At 41.1% G+C, this 18760-nt stretch overlaps 1 protein-coding gene across 16 annotated transcripts in view; it reads right to left on the reverse strand.

Moving 5' to 3' along the window:
- The window catches only part of LOC103458067 (nesprin-1-like), a 56591-nt gene that overhangs the window by 10891 nt on the left and 26940 nt on the right, over positions 1-18760 (reverse strand). For 3 of the 16 annotated variants that reach the window (XM_081603645.1, XM_008398616.3, XM_081603632.1), the window contains 5 exons: positions 16631-16744; positions 16376-16528; positions 16220-16303; positions 13125-13226; positions 495-572 (listed from right to left, as the gene is read on the reverse strand). In XM_081603645.1, the coding sequence (XP_081459771.1) occupies positions 495-572; positions 13125-13226; positions 16220-16303; positions 16376-16528; positions 16631-16744 (531 nt within the window). Of the gene's footprint in view, positions 1-494; positions 573-927; positions 996-1103; positions 1230-2613; positions 2878-4493; positions 5895-10216; positions 10342-13124; positions 13227-16219; positions 16304-16375; positions 16529-16630; positions 16745-18760 lie in introns of those variants that run through there. The other 13 variants (XR_014085947.1, XM_081603638.1, XM_081603637.1 and 10 more) reach the window with 13 other exon arrangements.

Below are 18760 nucleotides of genomic sequence, written 5' to 3' on the forward strand. Positions count from 1 at the left end.
GTATAGTGGCAAATTACATCAAAGGATGTTCAATAGTATTTGATTTCAAGAAATTTGTCTATGCATTGCATCCTGCCACAAACCACCCTTTAAGGACATCTATAGCTATACGATCTGAAATACAAATGAGTTTAAACAGTTCAGTCAACTGGCTTCACAAACTGTCACAAACACTCGAGCAAAAACACCAGTTCATGTATTTGCAAATCAGCTTAAAGGGGCTGCATGCTGAGTCTGTCTCCCTTAAGAGTCTGTCTTAAGGCCACTTGTAACAGCGCAGAAAGTCTGTCAACAATGACAGAAATTAAATGCTCAAATCATAGCAAATTTTGAGCCTTCATGGCCCAGTAGTGGACTGGTCTAAACTGATCAAGCTGAATTCTCGGTGCATCTCTATTTATTGTAGTCATGTTGTAAACATAATCGGTCAGTTTTGATGACCACATGTATCCTGCTGAAACCAGTCAGAAGGACAAAGAATGTACTAGTGTTACCTTTCCATCCTCTGCAGTCTGACCAGTACCAAGGCCAGTCACCGCTTCCTTCTCCTCTGAGACAACAAGCTCTGCTTTCTAACACCAAGAGAAAAAAAATTAGGCTTCACCATAATTTCAACCAATGTCTGTTGATGAACAAATTACAATCCCTGTCTGACAGTGCCATCTAGTGGAAGAAAAAAACAAACAAAAACTGACATATGCAGCATGCCTCAAAAAAATGCAACTGAAAACAGCAGCGACAGAAGGGATGTACAAGCAATGAATGAAAGAATTAATGTCAGTGCAGATTTTGGAACAGGTTAAGGAGGTGAAAGTAACAGAGAGCAAAGAAACCCATAACAGAGTTTAATCATGCAGCTTTCAGAGGAAGGACAGTTGGGAGTATTGTGCAAGCTCTCATCTGTTTGTCAAGTTTGTTTTCACTCACTTCTTAAGTATTTTGCAATACAGCCTTGTCTATGCTACGTCTAGCCCATATTTAATGTGGCAGCTGACCTTCAGTTGACAAAGAAAACCAACATGAGGAGAAGTTAACCAAAGAGTTCAGTAGTACAGGGAAATAGTGTGAGAGAGTTTCAACTGTAGCCCTCAATCTTCTTTAACCTGAGGTGAAACATCCAGGAAAGATTCGCAGAGCCACCAAAATACACTTCCTCTATCATCCTCCATGCTCAGCTCCTCACTGCCTTTATTCTCTGTAATTTCTTCAGCCAGGAGCTCACCATGCTGCTGATATGGAGACATGTTCTTATGAAGAGTCAAACCAAACAGAAGTGGGGCCTTAGGGTCAAAAGCAAACCAGGAAAACTAAGCTATTAATGCCACTGAAGATGAACAGTTTCATAAATGAACAGCTGCAATGATTTCTTATGTGTATCTCACAATAATTTTTTCCCTCTTCCCTCTCCTCTCAATTACAAAATGTAATGTTTTTGTTGGAATTTTATGTGACAAATCAACACTAAGCGGTAAAGAATTCTGAAGTAAAAATTCCTACATGGTTTTCAAAAACTTTGACAAAGAAAAATCTGGAAAGTATGAGTATGAATCCAATCAGTGCATAATTTGATGACCTGAAATAACAGCTAGTGCAACAAACTTTCTTCAGGAGCCAGCTAATCAGTAAACATTCCAGCTGTGTGTTTTTTCCAAGAAGATCTCTGAAGTATGTTCAAGAACATTAGAGAACAAATATCATCATGAAGACCAAGGAACACAGCAGGTTACAGAGGGAATTGTGGAGACATTTAAAATAGGGTTAGGTTCTAAATAAATTTTCCAGGCTTTTAACAGAGCTCTGAGCAGTTCATCATCTGGGCCCTCATTTAAATCATGCATATGCACAAGAAATGTGCAGCGCCATATTTTACGCACAAATCAAAATTAGAGTGTCGTGAAAGTTTGTGTAAATGTACACGTTATACCTGTCGTGAAAATTTGCAGCAGCCACGCAAACTTTTTTTGTTGACAATAAAGAACTATAAAACCCCTAAACTTATCTAAATACATTGAAATCTGACTCCATTCAGTGTTATTTAACCAAAGAAGCGTCAAACCCAGGGGTCGCATTAAGAAAATATTTTCTGTATTTTACTTTTCTTTTTTTTTTCGTTGTTTTTTTTAAAGACGGGCGAATTTGAAACCTGTCCTTCATTTTGACAGGTTATAATTCACACCCTTGACTGGTGCACATGGGCAGACATTAAAATTTTTACGCAAAGAGTGCATTGCAGAGGCAACTAAACTCAATCAATAAAAAAAAAAATCCTTTCTGAATATCATCTCATGGACACTGAACTAAATGCGTCTTGCTGACCAGGAGCTGACAGCGTGTTGAAGAGTTATGGACATGAAGCTTTGGAGCCCATCTGGTTCAGAAGTGCATTCAAAACCTCTGGTTGAAATGGCGCCACTAATTCCAGTCTCCAGTACATGATAGAGAACATAAAAAATTAAAGAGAATGCAATGCGGTTTCCATTTATAGTCTAAACAGATTAGCCGGCCGGCAGTTTATCTTGAGGAAATAAAGGCTCAGAAGTTAATTAGACTGTAACATGCGCAGTGCGTGGCACAACTAATGCTCCGCCGGTGCGAAGAATTAACTTAATTCACCTTTCCCGAGTCTATTCCTCAGACGACTCCGAGGAAACACCAGCTCCAATCCTTCCCCCCAGTTGTACAGTGGGAGTGGTCACCTGGGAGATTGAAGACATCATTCGCCAAGCACAACAAGTCAAACCCACTCCTGAATCCTGTCCACCAGGTAAATTGTACGTACCTTCATCTGTCCGATCCCGTTTCCTCCAGTGGATACATGCCTCCAAGTTCTCCGCTCACCCTGGCATCAGCTGATAAATCGTAGGTTTTGGTGGGGGTCTGTACACAAGGACGTAAAGGAGTACGTCACAACCTGTGCAGTCTGCTCCCAAAATAAGTCTTCGAACCATCTTCCCGCTGGCCTTCTTCAACCACTACCCATACCCAAACGACCTTGGTCTCATATCGCCGTCGACTTTGTTATTGGACTCCCCACCTCAAAAGGTATGACCACCATTCTAAAAATCGTCGACCGTTTCTTCAAAGCCTGTCATCTCGTTCCACTCCGTAAATTGCCTACTGCCGCCCAAACTGCCATGCTTAAACATGTGTTTAAACTCCATGGAATCCCTCAGGAGATCCTCTCACATCGTGGCCCCCAGTTTGTCTCACAGGTCTGGCGCCAGTTCTGCTCTGCCCTGGAGGCCAAGGTGTCACTCACCTCCGGTTACCACCCACCAACCAACGGACAAACAGAGCGGATGAACCAGGAGCTAGAGGCTACCCTGCGGTGCTTGACCTCCACTAACGCTGACGATTGGGCCCAATATCTTCCATGGGTAGAGTATGCGCACAACAGTCACTTCTCAAGTCTCAGTCACAGGCCTTTCCCCGTTTGAGATTGTGCTTGGTTATCAACCACCTCTCCTGTCCTCCGACGAAACTAACATCTCGGTCACGTCTTTGCAGCACCACATTCGAAGAAGTCGTGAAATCTGGAACGACACCATTGCTACTCTCAACAATACGTCTGCACTTAATAAACACCTGGCTGACCGCAGGAGTACTCCTGCCCCCACATATTCCGTAGGCCAAAAGGTGTGGCTGTCTACACGTGACGTTCCCCTCAAGTCGATGTCCAAAAAGTTGTCCCCCAAGTTCATTGGTTCTTTTGAGGTGTCGTCGATCATTAGCCCCTCTGCTGTGCGACTTCGTCTTCCTCCGTCCCTGCGCATTCACCGACCTTTCTCACCGACCTTTCATGTGTCCCAGATCAAGCCTGTCCTGTCCAGTGAACTTTTCCCTCTGGCCGAACCCCCTCCTCCCGCCCGTGACGTCGATGGCCATCCGGCCTTTTCCGTCTGCCGGATCGTTGCCTCCCGGCGGCGAGGTTGGGGTCACCAGTACCTCGTCGACCGGGAGGGCTATGGATCGTTTATTTTAGACCCCTCCTTCATTAGGGACTTTCAGGACTCACAGCCTTCATCCTCTGTTCGGCCGCCAGGTGGCGTCCGTTGAGGGTGGGGGGTACTGTCAGGGTCTGGGTTTTCTGTTTTGTTTCCTTTTCCTTTTTCGTTGGTTTTAGTTTATTTTCCTGGCGCACCTGTTATTTCCCGTGCCATCCACTAGATGCCGCCAGGTTACAGAGCCCCTGGAGAGATGCGGGCCGACCCGTAGACGCACCTGCAACTCGTTTGGAGGGCGTGGACTGGATGGATATAACCAGCGGTTGAATGACTTCTCATCGCCTGAGTGTTTGCTTACCTTGGTAAACATCGTTCCAGAGAAAGGCCCTCTGCGAATTACTTTGAGCTAATCCCTTGTTGTCTCCCACGCCAGGTGAACCTGCTGTCTCCTTGTCGTCCCCGAGTGTGCCATCTGCCCCGGGATTCTGAGTGGGCTTATGTTCCCCACTGTTGTGAGTTACCTTCCTCGAGTGTCCTCCCTCCACTCCGTTGGTGTTACCAGCCGGACGCCATTCCCCGTGTGCTCGCCTTCCCCCTATCGTCGGTCCGTCTCCAGTGGATTCCCCTTCGGGACGCCACAGGATTTACCTGCCGTGCCCGAACCCATCTGGAGAATTATTACAACTGGACCAAGTCGGACTCCGCTCGTTCCACCACCTACAAACCTGTCCGCCCTCCAACAAAGCCCTCTCATCAGGCGCTCCGTTTGCAACCACTTACCTCCACACCAAGTAAGATCCAGTCTGTTAACTCCTGGAAAATCTCTCATCCACTCTTACTAATCCGTTGTCTCTCGTTGACAGTAAGACGATCCGGTCATCTGTTCCAGAACTCATTCCCTTTCCCTTTTCCCCTGGATTCAATAAACTTATCATTGTTCATTTATTTGCCTCTTCTGATTGAATTCTCGCATGTGGGTTAGAAAACTTGGAACCAACACGACAAGAACGACCTCTGGTCAAACCAAATGTTTTTTTTAATTTATTTTAATCTTTTATTGTTTTACCTTAAACGGTGGAAATGAACCGCAGTTATCATGAGACAATAACATAACATACACACAAAATAAATAAAATTAAAATAAAAGGATGGGAAAATCTAACTTTAATGTCACATAAAGATGCAACTGTGCATCATTCTATATGCCAAAGCGCATATAGATCCAGGCAGCATAGCTAGCTGAGCCCCATATGGGATAAATGTGGCCTACAATATGGGTCCTACATGGCTTTATCCATGGTTTTCATGGTTGTTATACATGGGTGATAGGAAACTATCTGGGCAAACCCATGTAGGGCTACCATGGAAACAGAGATGCCATCTGTGGGGTAATTTCTCAGTGAAAAAGAAAATGAGGTTGGATCAGCAGATTAACTCCAAACAGGTCAGGTTTGATTATTCTTAAAGTGATCAAGGTATTTAGACAATCAGAAGTATACAAGTAGCTGTGCAATCATGGAATGCTTTAGAACTGATGGAGAACAGTAAAGAGGAAGTGTGTGTATTTAAAGGACACTGTAAAAAAGAGTATTAACATTTTGTTTGGAACTACTTAAAAGTTTGAGTTGACTTTCTGTAGAATTAAGTCAAAGAGATTTTAAATGTTTATTAGAAGAAAATAAATGATTTGAGTAAGAGTGACTTAAATTTGTCATGTTAAACCCCCTTATGAATAAAGTTATAAAAACTTAGCAAATTGAGTTAGAAGGACTTAGTGAATTGAGTTGGATGATCATAATAAATTGAGTTGTTCAGACGAAGGATACAAAACTGGCATTGAACTCAATTGTTTTAAGTAAAGTCAAAGTGAAAAGTTCCTTTAGGTCAGAGGTTCCCAAACTGTGGGGCGCTGTGCCATTGCAGGGGGTCGGGGGGCGCGTGGGAAGCCATCTGGATGAAAACAAAAAAACAAAACACATGAACGCATGCGATGGATTTTTATCTTAGAATAGCCAACTCTGTTATTCCTATGTCAATTTGATACAGTAGGGGCTTTCACACTTCCCACATCTGTGTCCTCTGTCACTTTTATCACCAGTTAAAACAGTTTAATACGTTGTTAACATGTGGTAACCTGTTTTTCCGAGCCGCCTTCAAATGCAACATGAGCGCTATGACGCTTGCGCTGGGTTTACACCTGTGGGGCAGTGAAGGAGACCTGCTGCTGCAGAGCTACAATGACGAGACGCCCAATTTTTTTGTCCGGCTCTACTTTTTACAAAAAGAGGTTTAAACTCATAAAAAGAAGCCATAAATATGTAACATAGCTCCACCATAAACACTGTCGTGAAACCTGGTATATGTGAGATCTGTCCAGGTACACGCAGAAAACGGAAGGTATACAGTAAACCTTGTATAATGATTTAATGATGATTATGGTGTGTAACAGGTTTAAAATAATAATACACATGCCAATGAAGGAATGTGTGTAATGTATAATCAAAAATATATGTTCTGTATTTTTAATTAGCTGAATGTCATAATACATTAGGGAAAATAAGGTTTGAACAACTTGATTGTTGCATAATAATCATTGATTATTAAAGATTAAAGATAATGAGTGAGGAAGAAACATACTGAAGTAATATGTCGACAAAGAAAACATTGATTATGTTTTGTAAGACAAGAAAGACTTAGAAGGAGAAACTGTGTGGAATGAGTCATTACTGAGCGGGGGCGAGGGCGCGGCAGAATCAGAAACAGATGGTCAACGGAAAACAAGGGAAGTACCGTAGATGTGGTAATGAGGTATGAATGAGTCATAGGAGAGTTGGGGAAGGTTGGGACTTTCCACAGACAGTGAGACGCAGTGGGAAGGTTCTAAAAGTAACGCAGCCCTGCCCCGTAGACCGCCCTGAGTTGAGAGGGCTTAAAAACTGGAGCACAGGGGAGGAAAGGGGTTCTTCGTCCGCGGCGCAGAAGAGGAGCCAACAAGAGGAAGCAGGCTAAAGACCAGCAGAGGACCACACCCCGGGACCAAGGAAAGCTCAAAGACTTCACGCCGCCAAGAGGGGACGAGTTCCACCAGCCACCGACCCTGGTTCCAGATCCGACCAACTCCTCTGCCTCTACCCAACGTTCTCAACTCTGCCGCAGCCGACTTGGAGAAGAGACGGGGGTCATTTAATGACAAAGATTCTGCACGTTAGAAGGACAACATGCAGTTTTGCTCCGCTTCTCTTAACAAAGAGGACTTTGCTCCGGCTGAACAAAGACTCTGACCAAGGACATCTAAAGATTACAGCTGCCGAGACCAAGAACCATCGGGTTTGAGTTGACCTGCTTCCCCCAAAGCCTCGCTCAGTGAACTTAGTGACACAGGTTAGGGATAAGAATAAGGGTAGGATGTGATTGATTTTAATTTGATTTTATTATATTTTACCTATTTCATAACCTTTGGGAAATTAACCTGTTTGTCATATGCCCCTGCTAAAAATTGCTTAATAAAATTATATTCTAAAATTCCAATGAGAAATGTGAACAGTGAGTTTAATTGTGTCAGTCTTAATTATTGTTGGTTCTCCTAAATATGGTAAAGTTAACATACATGATTCTAGAGATAGGGTGGCTTTGTGTTTTCCTCTGGTGAGTGTTCAAATAATGACCCTGGGACTTAAATCTAAGTCACTGAACTTAATCTAGCCGTCAACAAGTGCCGTTATTTTAGGAGAGGAGCTACCGTTAACAGGAGTGGTTGTAGGGGTTATGCAGCTGTGAGGGCTACTCAGCTGATTGTTCCTCAACTGTAAAGGGTCATAACTTCTGGATCGAAGGTAGTCAGAACTAGACGAGTCCTTTCCGACCCCAGTTTAAACAGATAATTCTCCACAAACTATCTCTAGGGTAAGACCCAAGTTTTGGGGATTTTCCGGACCTGTTAGACGGAGAACTGGGCAGTAGTGAGTCCGAAGAGTTGTGAGGCGTAGGCGGGACTTACTATCGGGTAGTAACAGACAACACCTTCTTCAACCTTTCAAAACTGTTCTATTTTGGCCATTTTTGGGGTCTTTGAAGGGTCAAAATGTCATGTGGTGCGACTGTCCAAACTCAATTACTGTTTCAAAAATGTCTTTAAAATTACATTAAATCTGTTCAAATATATTTTATTTCCTGTTTGGCATGATTTTCAAAGTCTTTTCTTCATCCTGTACAAATTTTCAAAGCATTTTTTTTTATAATTCCATTATAACCTTTAAACAAACTTTGTCCGAAAATGTCATTTAACAAATGTGGTGCGACCAACAAGAAATTCAGATTTTTGGACTTAAATTTTGAAATCCAGTCAAAAACAGGACGTTGAATCATCCAACAGTCTGCTAAGAATCACTGGATACAGCAAACAGGTTTGTTTATTTTTCTTAAATTTAAGAAAAAGTGTCACTTTTAGCAGTAGGTATGTAGTTGCCATATTTGGGTGTCATGTTCAACGTCAAGAAAAAGGAGCACGAGTAACTGGAGAAATACCAGGGCCTCAGAGAGGAACTGGAAAAGACCTGGAAGGTGAAGACCACAGTGGTGCCTGTGGTCATCGGGGCAGTCATCCCCAAACTGGAGCAGTGGCTAAAACAGATCCCAGGAACAACATCAGACATCTCAGTCCAGGAATGTGCAGTTGTAGGCACATGCAAGATACTGTGCAGAACCCTCAAGCTCCCAGGCCTCTGGTAGAGGACCCGAGCTCAGAGGATGAAAGAGACCACCCGCGGAGGGTGAGAAGGGAATTATATATACTATATATATAATGTGTGTGTGTGTGTGTGTGTGTGTGTGTGGGGGTGTGTGGGGGTGTGTGCGTGTGTGTGTGTGGCTGCAGTTACAGCCACACAAATGTGGTAACATCAAATCACACCACACACTATAGTTCAGTCTCACCACATTTATAATTGGGTTTCTCTAAGTCTAGGATTTAATTTACAGAATAACTGGGTTTGGTTTAGAAGGCAACACATCATAACACTGTATTCTAGAATAAGTGCGCACATTTTAACACTGTTATGTTTTGCATGATTTAACCTTTGGTTTTTTTCAGTTACCTTGACTGCTTGGTCCATCACAAATGTACTTTTGTCATAGTACTCCCAAGAATTTAAAACTACTTTCACCCGTTTAAACTAATTTACATATGTATTTAAGGGTGGCGACAGGGTGGACGTGCAGCTGCACTCTATTTCCTGCAAATTATGATTTATAAAGGAAAGGTGCACAGCCACGTGCGTGCGCATGGCTTTATGCATCCGATTTTTTTTTGTGCACCGCACTTCTCTAAATTTTTCTGTACACCAAGTTTTAGTGTGAAAACTGTGCACTCTTTTATGCATGAGGCCCCAGAACTCTGAACTGTCCAGAGAGACTTTACAAAAAGAAATGGTCAAAGATCATAGGTATTTTTTTCATGCTACTAAATAATTATTAGTATAAAATCAGACATGTTCACAAGTTTTCAAGTCCAATTCAAGTCTTTGAAGATCCATCCATCCATCCATCCATCCATTTTCTTTACACCCTTGTCCCTAATGGGATCGGGAGGGTTGCTAGTGCAGGAGGATAGCACGTCTCCCTCCTCTCAGAAGGGGGAGGAAAGAGAGAGAGAGAGAGAGAGAGAGAGAGAGAGAGAGAGAGAGAGAGAGAGAAAAGGGGGTGAGGGGGTGTTGCGCAACAACAGTACCCGGAGAAATGTTCTTTTTAGAGAGAGAAAAGGGGGGTGGGGGGGGGTGTTGCGCAACAACAGTACCCGGAGAAATTTTCTTTTTAACTAACATTCCGGGCGAGAGGTGGGGTACACCCTGGAAAGGTCGCCAGTCTGTCGCAGGGCAACACACAGACAGACAGGACAAACAAGCACCTACTCACACACCTAGGGACAATTTAGAGAAACCAATTAACCTGACAGTACCTGGCTTCCTTCCAGGTGCTCTGGAAGGAAGCCAAAGTACCTGGAGAGAACCCATCCATGCACAGGGAGAACATGCAAACTCCATGCAGAAAGACCCCGGGTTGGGAATCAAACACTGAACCTTCTTGCTGCAAGGCAACAGCTCCTACCGCCACTGTGCAGCCTACTCAAAAAATCCAAAATAATAAACAGATTTTTCAAATGCCTGTTTGAAGAGTAGTGCATTCAGCCGGGATTTAAAGACAGACAGCGTATCAGAGTGGGAAATGTGGACATGTGTTCTAAATAGTAGAATCATGCGCATGAGTTATACATTTACAGAATAAAGATCATTCTTATCCATAAGGTGCATTCACAAAGTGGGCATGGCTCGACTGAAGGATGACTCCAGCTGCACCGGTACCGCATCCTTTAAATTTTGCTCAGAGCTCCAGGATGATCAGTCTGGATTAATCGAAACAATAATAAACCATCATCAACATTTCCCATCAGATCAATATAGTCTCTGAACAATTGCTCCCTCTGAATCCTTCCATTAGCGATGTTCTCCATCAGATCCAAAACGCTCCAAAATTACGCGGCTCACCTTTGCGCAGCTATTTATATACGCGTGTTTGTCTACACATCTTGATCACCTAAAAAAATAATCAAACCTATTGATTATTTTTAATCAGCAGGTTTGAGTTAATCTGCTGATCCAACCCTGTTTTATTTTTAGTGAGAATGAAATTACCCCATAGATGCATTTCATGTGCTTCAGCGTTCAAACCAATGCGTTACATCTTTGTGAGCCAAAAACTGAGGAAAAGTACTATTTACATTTGAGTGAGGTTTTCACATCTTTTCTTTTCCTTTATTTTGTGTGTGTGTTTGGTTATTGACTGAGGGCAAATGCAGTTTCATCATTTACGTTTCAACAATAAAATATTAAAATCATGAGAAAAGTATTGGGTTTGATATTTAAATAACTGAATGGAGTCAGATTTCAATGTATTTAGGTGAGTTTTGACGCTTTATAGTTTGATATTGATCACAAAAAAAGTTTGCATGACTGCCGCACACTTTCACGCCACGGAATAAATGTGTGTATATTTAGGCAAACTTTGATGCAAAGTTCACTTTTATACATGTCAACTTGTGCATATTATATGGCGCCGCACATTTTTTGTGCATACGCACACTTTATACATGAGGCCCCCGGTCCAGATTGATATGTCAAGTCAAGTCTCTAACGACCAAGACGTCACAAATTTTAAACATTTAGAGAGTAAATGGGGAAAAAATATCGCAATAAACAAAACAGTAAGTATTTTTGCTTTGGTAATCATGTGTAATACAGATTCATTTAGCAATGACAAAATAGGGGAGGTAAATGCAATTTGTTCTGAATTTCTGGTCAATTTAGAAGCTACAGCTACATCTCTGGTTAATTAATAAAGTGCACACTTTCACAGGAGAAAATACACGGACAGTGACTTGAATCTGAAACTTGAGTCACCATCTTTAATTAGAAGAGAATTAAAGGTTGAATCTTTGCAATTATACTACGGCAAAAAAAAAAAAAAAATATATATATATATATATATATATATATATAATTTGTGACCAAGACGTCACAAATTTTAAACATTTGGTAAAACACTTACTGTTTTTTTATTTTTTAGTGTTACAGTTATTTACCAGAGGTGCAACAAACTTGTGTCTTTAAGGAAGAGTTATCAATTTTAGGATCTTAAACCGAATCTGAAATTCTACATTAGTCAGTAATTTATACAGCGTTTTTACTGATTGGTTGAACTCTGGTTTCTACAACCAATGAAAAATAAAAACATAACTCCAAACATGTCCTTTCAGCAGGTACACTGTAAAACATTTGAGCCGCATTCAGTTCTTTCTCCTATTCTTTAAGTCAAATAAATTTAGGGAGTTTTAGATTTTGAACCTAAATGTGAGTTTGTGAAAGATAAACGTACAGTAGTAAGTTGTGTTAACTTTTACTATAAATTTTGTCAAACCTCCATATCACTTCCACCTCTTCTTAAGAGCAATAAAGAGTTTGTTGAACTGCTGGTGTGAAGTCAGCTTTAATGCAAATCTTTATAGTTGCTCTTGTTACAACTCCATGTTTGTTCCACTGACACAAACACCACAGTTGAACTAAAATACAACATAAACTTAAGTGAGATGGTGTCATGAGTACAATAACGACATAAAAAATTATATAAAAACATAGAACCTTGCTGGCTGACCTTTCTTTCATTAAACTTAAGAAATTCATTAAACTTAAATAGCCTTTCTACAGCCACTTGCTAACGAAAAATACTTCCATACTTCGTGCATCTTTTTTTTTGGGGGGGGGGGGAATATGCTGGATTCAATCCGCTTCCTACTGAATCTTTTCAAAATAAAAGTCACAATAAGAAATATGAATAATACAAAATATGTAAACTAAAATTATGACAGTAAAACTCCAAGATTTGAATAAACTAGAGTTGTTAGGCTATCACTTAAAAAAATTGAAAGAAGAAAGAGACAGGAGTGGGAACTATTTCCCACTATTATTCCTGTGTGTGAGATGTAAGTGTGTTACACTGATATTACTCTTTGTGTTATTAAGGAAAATACATATTTTATGCAACTGATGGTGTGCAAAACCTGTGGATAATGTCCTGTTCATACATTCAGAATTCAATTTGATGTTTAATAAAATTCTTTATCAGATCAGAAAATTTGTTCATGTAACTTAAAACAAGAATTTAAACTATTCTATACTAAATATAAGTAGTTATTTAAACCTTATTGTTCGAGTAAAAATTAGTTTAAACCAAAACAATTTTCTTGTTGAATTAAATAGCATTTTCAAGGCAGCAGATGGACTTTTATTTTCAAGCAGAAGAACCTTCAAATGTTTTACAGAGTAAATTAGTAGAATTATACATGCAGAAGAAGAGACATTTTCATTTTAAATAACTGGCATATGTGAGGTAATCTCTATACTTTTTTTTGCATGCAGGCAACAATTCTTCTACAATGCAGCCTCATTGTAGACTCCATTGTAGGCTCAGTTCGTCATATATTTGACTCTCATACTTAAAACATTTTTATGAACTTCTGGCATTTATTATTTATTATTTTCACAGTTTTGAAACTGTGAAAATAAGTTTTAGTGTGATAATAATAAATCATTATTTGTCGTTTATTGGATCAGTGGGGGGCCCTGATATTACCTGGACGCTGTCAAGGTTCCTGACCTGTCTTTGACTGCCTCCAGATTTCTTCAGGATGTTCTCCTCAAAATGAACAACTGTAATTTGACCATGCTCCTCATTCTGGGACATAGAACATATCACAGTGGCTGAACCTTTCATTTTTCACTTTGTGAAGTGATGTAAAATTTATTTTTTCAGATCACTTAATGAACCTCAATATTAGACAAAGAAAACCAGAGTAAATACAAGAAGCAGTTTTCAAAAGAATTTCGATAATTAGTGAAAGAAAAATCCAAAATGGCTTGGCTATCCTTCACGAGAAACGTAATCAAACATACAAGGTATGCCCGTTTAGGGTCCAGACCCGTTAGTGTGACATATTTGTAAATGAGACACCTGGGGTTTGGATGATCTGAAGTCTTCCTGTCTACTGCTCAACCTCTCACCAGCAAGTCCTTGATGAGCCAGAATATGGTCTGTTCAGCTGCAACATTTGCTGACACAGGAACTCAGTGATTTTAGACACATTGGTCCCTCTTTCATAGCAGTTTGATGACTAAAGTGATGAAGACATACCATCTGGACTGTTTTCCAGCTTCCAGTTACATTCACTGGCCACTTTATTAGGTATACCTGTCCAACTGCTCATTAACACAAATGTCAAATCAGCCAATCACATGGTAGCAGGCCCGGTGGCATGGGCGGATATTGGGGGGAATTGCCCACCTATAGCGTCAGCCATGTCCCCCCCGGACTAGAAGCAATTTCTTTCATTTTTACCTCAGAGTGGTCCACTTCCTGTATCAGAGCCCTCTACCTGCACTTTTTCAGCCGATGCAACTGCGTAATCCATTGTTAACATTTCGTAACATGTTTATTTAAACGCAACATAAGCGTTAAGATGCCTGGGCCATTTTACACCAGTGCAGCAGCGATGAGATCTGCTGCTGTACAGAGATGCGCAGGTGTGTGTTAGAATCGTGGCAGCAAACTAGCAAAACACAAAGAACTTTGCAGTTTCCCCCCCAAGATGAGTGAGTTGAGTAGTGCTGTCCAATACAGGTAATGTTAGCTAAATGATGACTAGCTAATGCCAATATATCACGCTGACCTTGTTAACAAGAACAAGCTACTAATTTTGTTATCTATGTTCAAAAGTGGGTAGTACTGGCTACATTTACCTTAGTAATTTTTTTGGGAAAAGGGTACTTATAAGAATAGTTTTAATATTAAATATCTAATATTATTTCTACTCTTTCTTGATTAGATTGATTTTGCATAAAGAAATAGATTTCAGAGATTGGAAACATTAGATTTCTGCAACATATGAGCTAATGTTTATAAAAAATTTTAGTGTAATTACTTAGCATTACATGTCACTGTTTATATCCTTACTGCTTATTTTTGCATTAATAAACAAGGTTATTTTTTTTGAAATGTTACTGTGAGGGATTTGCCCCTCCCTAACAGGTGCTGTTTTTTGTGTTTTATAAATTCTAATTTATTGTGTAAATGTATTGTTTTGGGAAGTACTTTGATTTATTTACTTGTTTTAATCCTCTTCTCTCTTTGAGGTCACTGGTCATGTGTTGCCATGGAAGCGCGCCCATGAGCAGTGCTGACAAGGACCTGGTGATACCAATCAGCCTCATTGGGAAAATCCATTTTCTGAGAGGGAGGAGAGATGTATTTTGAATTTGTTTGGGCCCAGATAGTTTTTGTTTGAGTTAATTGTGACTGTAGACATTGTTTAGGAATAGTTTAGTGCAAATGTTTGTTTGTTTCTGTCTGAAAATGTGAATGTCTCCACCCTCCAATTAGTCCTGGTGGGAGCCAATCATTTAAAAGCCAGATGGTTCAGGTGAAAAGGAGATTCTTGCTCTTCTTGTTTGTGACTTGAAATGCCACGCTGTATGCTCAACTGACCTGAACTAAAGAAAAAAGAAAAGTATTGAGTACTCTACAACTGCTGGCTCCGGTCTGTTTTTCTCATGGGTTGCAAACCAACAGTTACATAAGGGCTTGTTTATGTATTTATTATTAAAGTAAAAGCTTGTTTTACTTTGATATGATCTGCCCCCCCCCCCTCTCGATCTGGAGCCGGGGCTGCATGGCACCAACACAATGCATGTAGGCATGTAGCCATGGCCAAGGTGATCTGCTGCAGTTCAAAGTGAGCATAAGAATGGGGAAGAAAGGCAATTTAAGTGACTTTAAACATGGCATGGTTGTTGGTGCCAGACCAGCTGGTCTGAGTATTTCAGAAACTGCTGATCTACTGGTATTTTCACGCACAGCAATCTCTAGGGTTTACAGAGGATGGTCCGGAAAAGAGCAGCAGTTCTGTGGGCCCAAATGCCTTGCTGATGCCAGAGGTCAGAGGAGAATGGCCAGACTGGCTGGAGCTGATAGAACGGAAACAGTAATTCAAACAACCACTTGTTACAGTTGAGGTATGTAGAAGAGCATATCTGAGCACACAATACGTCGAACCTTGAGGTGGATAGACTACAGCAGCAGAAGAACACACTGGGTGCCACTCCAGTGGCTGTTCATGTTCCTGTTCTTAGAATCAGCTAAAAACAGGAAACTGAGGCTACAATTTGCATCAGTACCAGCAAGGTGTACCTAATAAAGTGGCTGGTGAGTGTATATTGACATGTAACTATACATCAGTTTATGCTAAACGCAGTGACAGTAGTAACACTAACCATGCTGTTTGCAATGAATGAATCTGATAATTATAAATAGTAATCTAAAATTAATGTTAACTGTTAGCAGTTTAACTGACATAAAAATACAAAATGAAAAAGTCACGAAGCTTGTATCACTGCCACATTTTGTGGCCATGTCTGTACATGCATGTTAAGATCATTAGCTGGAAATAAAATCTCTTCTACAAACATCTTGAGATTTCATTCCTGGATTGAGGAGCAGACGACAACACCTCCCATACAGAGAAAAATGACCAGGAAAACTTTTCTGCAGCCAACCACATCATAGGTGTGAATGTGTGGACAGGTGAGGATAGGTGTGAATAGAATGTAGTGTCCTCTGAATTTCATAAAGTTCTATATAAGTACGGCCCATTTAGTATTTAACACCCAACATACCCCAGACATGGAGTTTTGAAGCTTTGGTACCACTTTGGCCTGATTTGGAGTGGATGGCTGTTGAATGAACAGGGCAGGGACCTTCTGCAAAAACAAAACACAGCCTTCAGGTAAGACTTTTTAAAGTGAATCCAGCTGATAGTATAGAAAACAAACCTTTTCCAGGTCCAGCAACAGAGTTTGAAGCTGCTCCACCACATTAAACACAGTCAGTGTCTCCACAGCCTTCTCAGGGAGACAAAGGTCTGGTTTGCATTTCTGAATCTCTACTACTGTATGTCTCATTGATTGGATCCTCTGCTCAATCTTCTGTGCACATGAGAACCACCAGTTTTAAAACAGAAAATTATATCTTCCTGAAAAACAATAAAAAATTAATTTTATCTGTACAGATATGTTTGGAGAGCTTACTTTGAGATTATCCTCTCTGGGGCTGGGAAAAGTCTCTGGGGAAGAGAGCAGGGTCTTAATCTCAGCGACATCATTCTCCATTCTGCATACTTCCTTCTCTATGACCTCCATCTCCTTTAAAAACACAGTATATCAGTGTCAGTGTAACTGGAAAGGCAAAGTCAAATTGATAGGGGAGATAAAAGATACAATCCAGTAAAAAGATCTGGAAGATTGAGCCATCCAGTAACATCATATCATATTATCTGTACCTCAAATCTAGTTATTTTCATTGTAATACATTTAATACTTCCGTTTTAGCACTTCCGCATTTTTTTGCCACATAGAATGGTTCCGGTGTACAGGCAACAGTATGTTAAAAGTGGCTCCTCAGTCGCTGCAGGACTATTAATGATGCTTATATAATTATTCAGACGTCCTGAAACGCTCCAACAACAACAAACGATTTAAGCTGGATGTGTCAAAACTTCACTATAACTTCGGACGTAAGTTAATAAATCGTTTGTATTCACCATAATGCCTAGCTAACAGGGACAAGCTTACAAAGGTGCTATGTAAATGTTAAGTGTTTTGATTATCTGTGCATTGTGCAATCTACATATCTATGCTTTATAGATAAAGATATATCTATTAAACATATATAGATGTCTATATTGTGCACAAGCTATCAGTCGAAGCTGAAGTTAGCTTCCGAATGTAGCATCTAATTCGGAAAATAGCTAACGGGCGATTACACTTAATTTTTCACTATCTTGAGCTTTTTTAATGTGTTGTACTTTTAAAAACTACAACACCTAGACATTTCAAACCTAGATTATTCTGTACTAACAGCAGAATAAATAAAACATTTGTGATACCTTCTAATTGATTTGTGAAATTTCTAAAATGTCAATAGATTCCAGAACACATTAGATCTGAATTATTAATTTCTTTTTTTTAATCATTATAGTTGGACAGGAATTCTGTTTGATGGCTTCCTGGAGGGAGAGATTGGCTGAGATGTTGCCAACAACTTTTCTCCTGCTATTAACTTTTTTGCTTTTCTTTATATAAAGTATTTCTATCTTTATATAAAGATGGAAATTCCGTTTTGTATACTGTATTTGTTTATACAGAATTTTTTTATTTTTACTTTAATGCTTACCTGGTCAGTTGAGGTGGAAATGTACATCCTCTTGATTATTGACAAATATCAGAACCACATGGACTGAGCTGGTAACATCTGTCAGGGTGGGTGGTGGTTGATGGTGAGGAGATGACGCGGGACCAAGGATTTAGATGAAATGATGAATTTATTGATAATAAAGCTCAGTAACAGCCCAGGATAGGCGGCACGGCGAGAGACAAGCACACATCTAGATGCCGGTAGCAACTGACCACAAAGACTGAAAACACTAGAGCTGACGCCGACACAGGACTTAGCAGTACAACTGGGGCAACGGACAGACTGATGCAGACAAAGACGTACTTTTGACAAACAGACAAGGACCCGACAAGGAACACAGACAAGTACACATGGGGGTAATCACGGGAAAAACGCAGAGACAGGACTCACAGGGAACAGGATCACAAAGAAAAACTCAAAAATAAACACAAAGAAACGCGGATCATGACAGTACCCCCTCCTCAAGGGGCGGCTACCAGACGCCCAACAGAAAAGTCCAGAAACCAGAAACCAAAAACAAAACGACCCAACAGGGTGGGCGGAGGGGCCACGGCAGGAGGGCAAGAGTCCAAAAAACAGTCCCAAAAAAAAAACAACCCAACAGGGTGGGCGGAGGGGCGACGGCCGGTGGGCTAGAGTCCAGAAAACAAAACTAAATCCAAACAGGAACTCAAACACAGAAAAAACCTTCCGGGTGCCGACCACGGCACAGGAGGCGGACCTCTCGTGGGCGGTAGAGTGGATGGTGACGTCGGAGGCGGCGCTTGAGCCGCGGTGGGCGGCGACGCAGGAGGCGGAGCGCCGGCTGCTGCGGGCGCTGGGAGCTCGGGCGGAGTGCCGGCTGCTGCAGACGCTGGGAGCTCGGGCGGAGCAGAGGCTGGGAGCTCGGGCGGAGCAGAGGCTGGGAGCTCGGGCGGAGCAGAGGCTGGGAGCTCGGGCGGAGTGCCGGCTGCTGCAGGCGCTGG

This window comes from Poecilia reticulata, chromosome 22 (assembly GCF_904066995.2).
Source record: "Poecilia reticulata chromosome 22, P_reticulata-male-v2, whole genome shotgun sequence".
NCBI classification, from domain to species: Eukaryota; Metazoa; Chordata; class Actinopteri; order Cyprinodontiformes; family Poeciliidae; genus Poecilia; species Poecilia reticulata.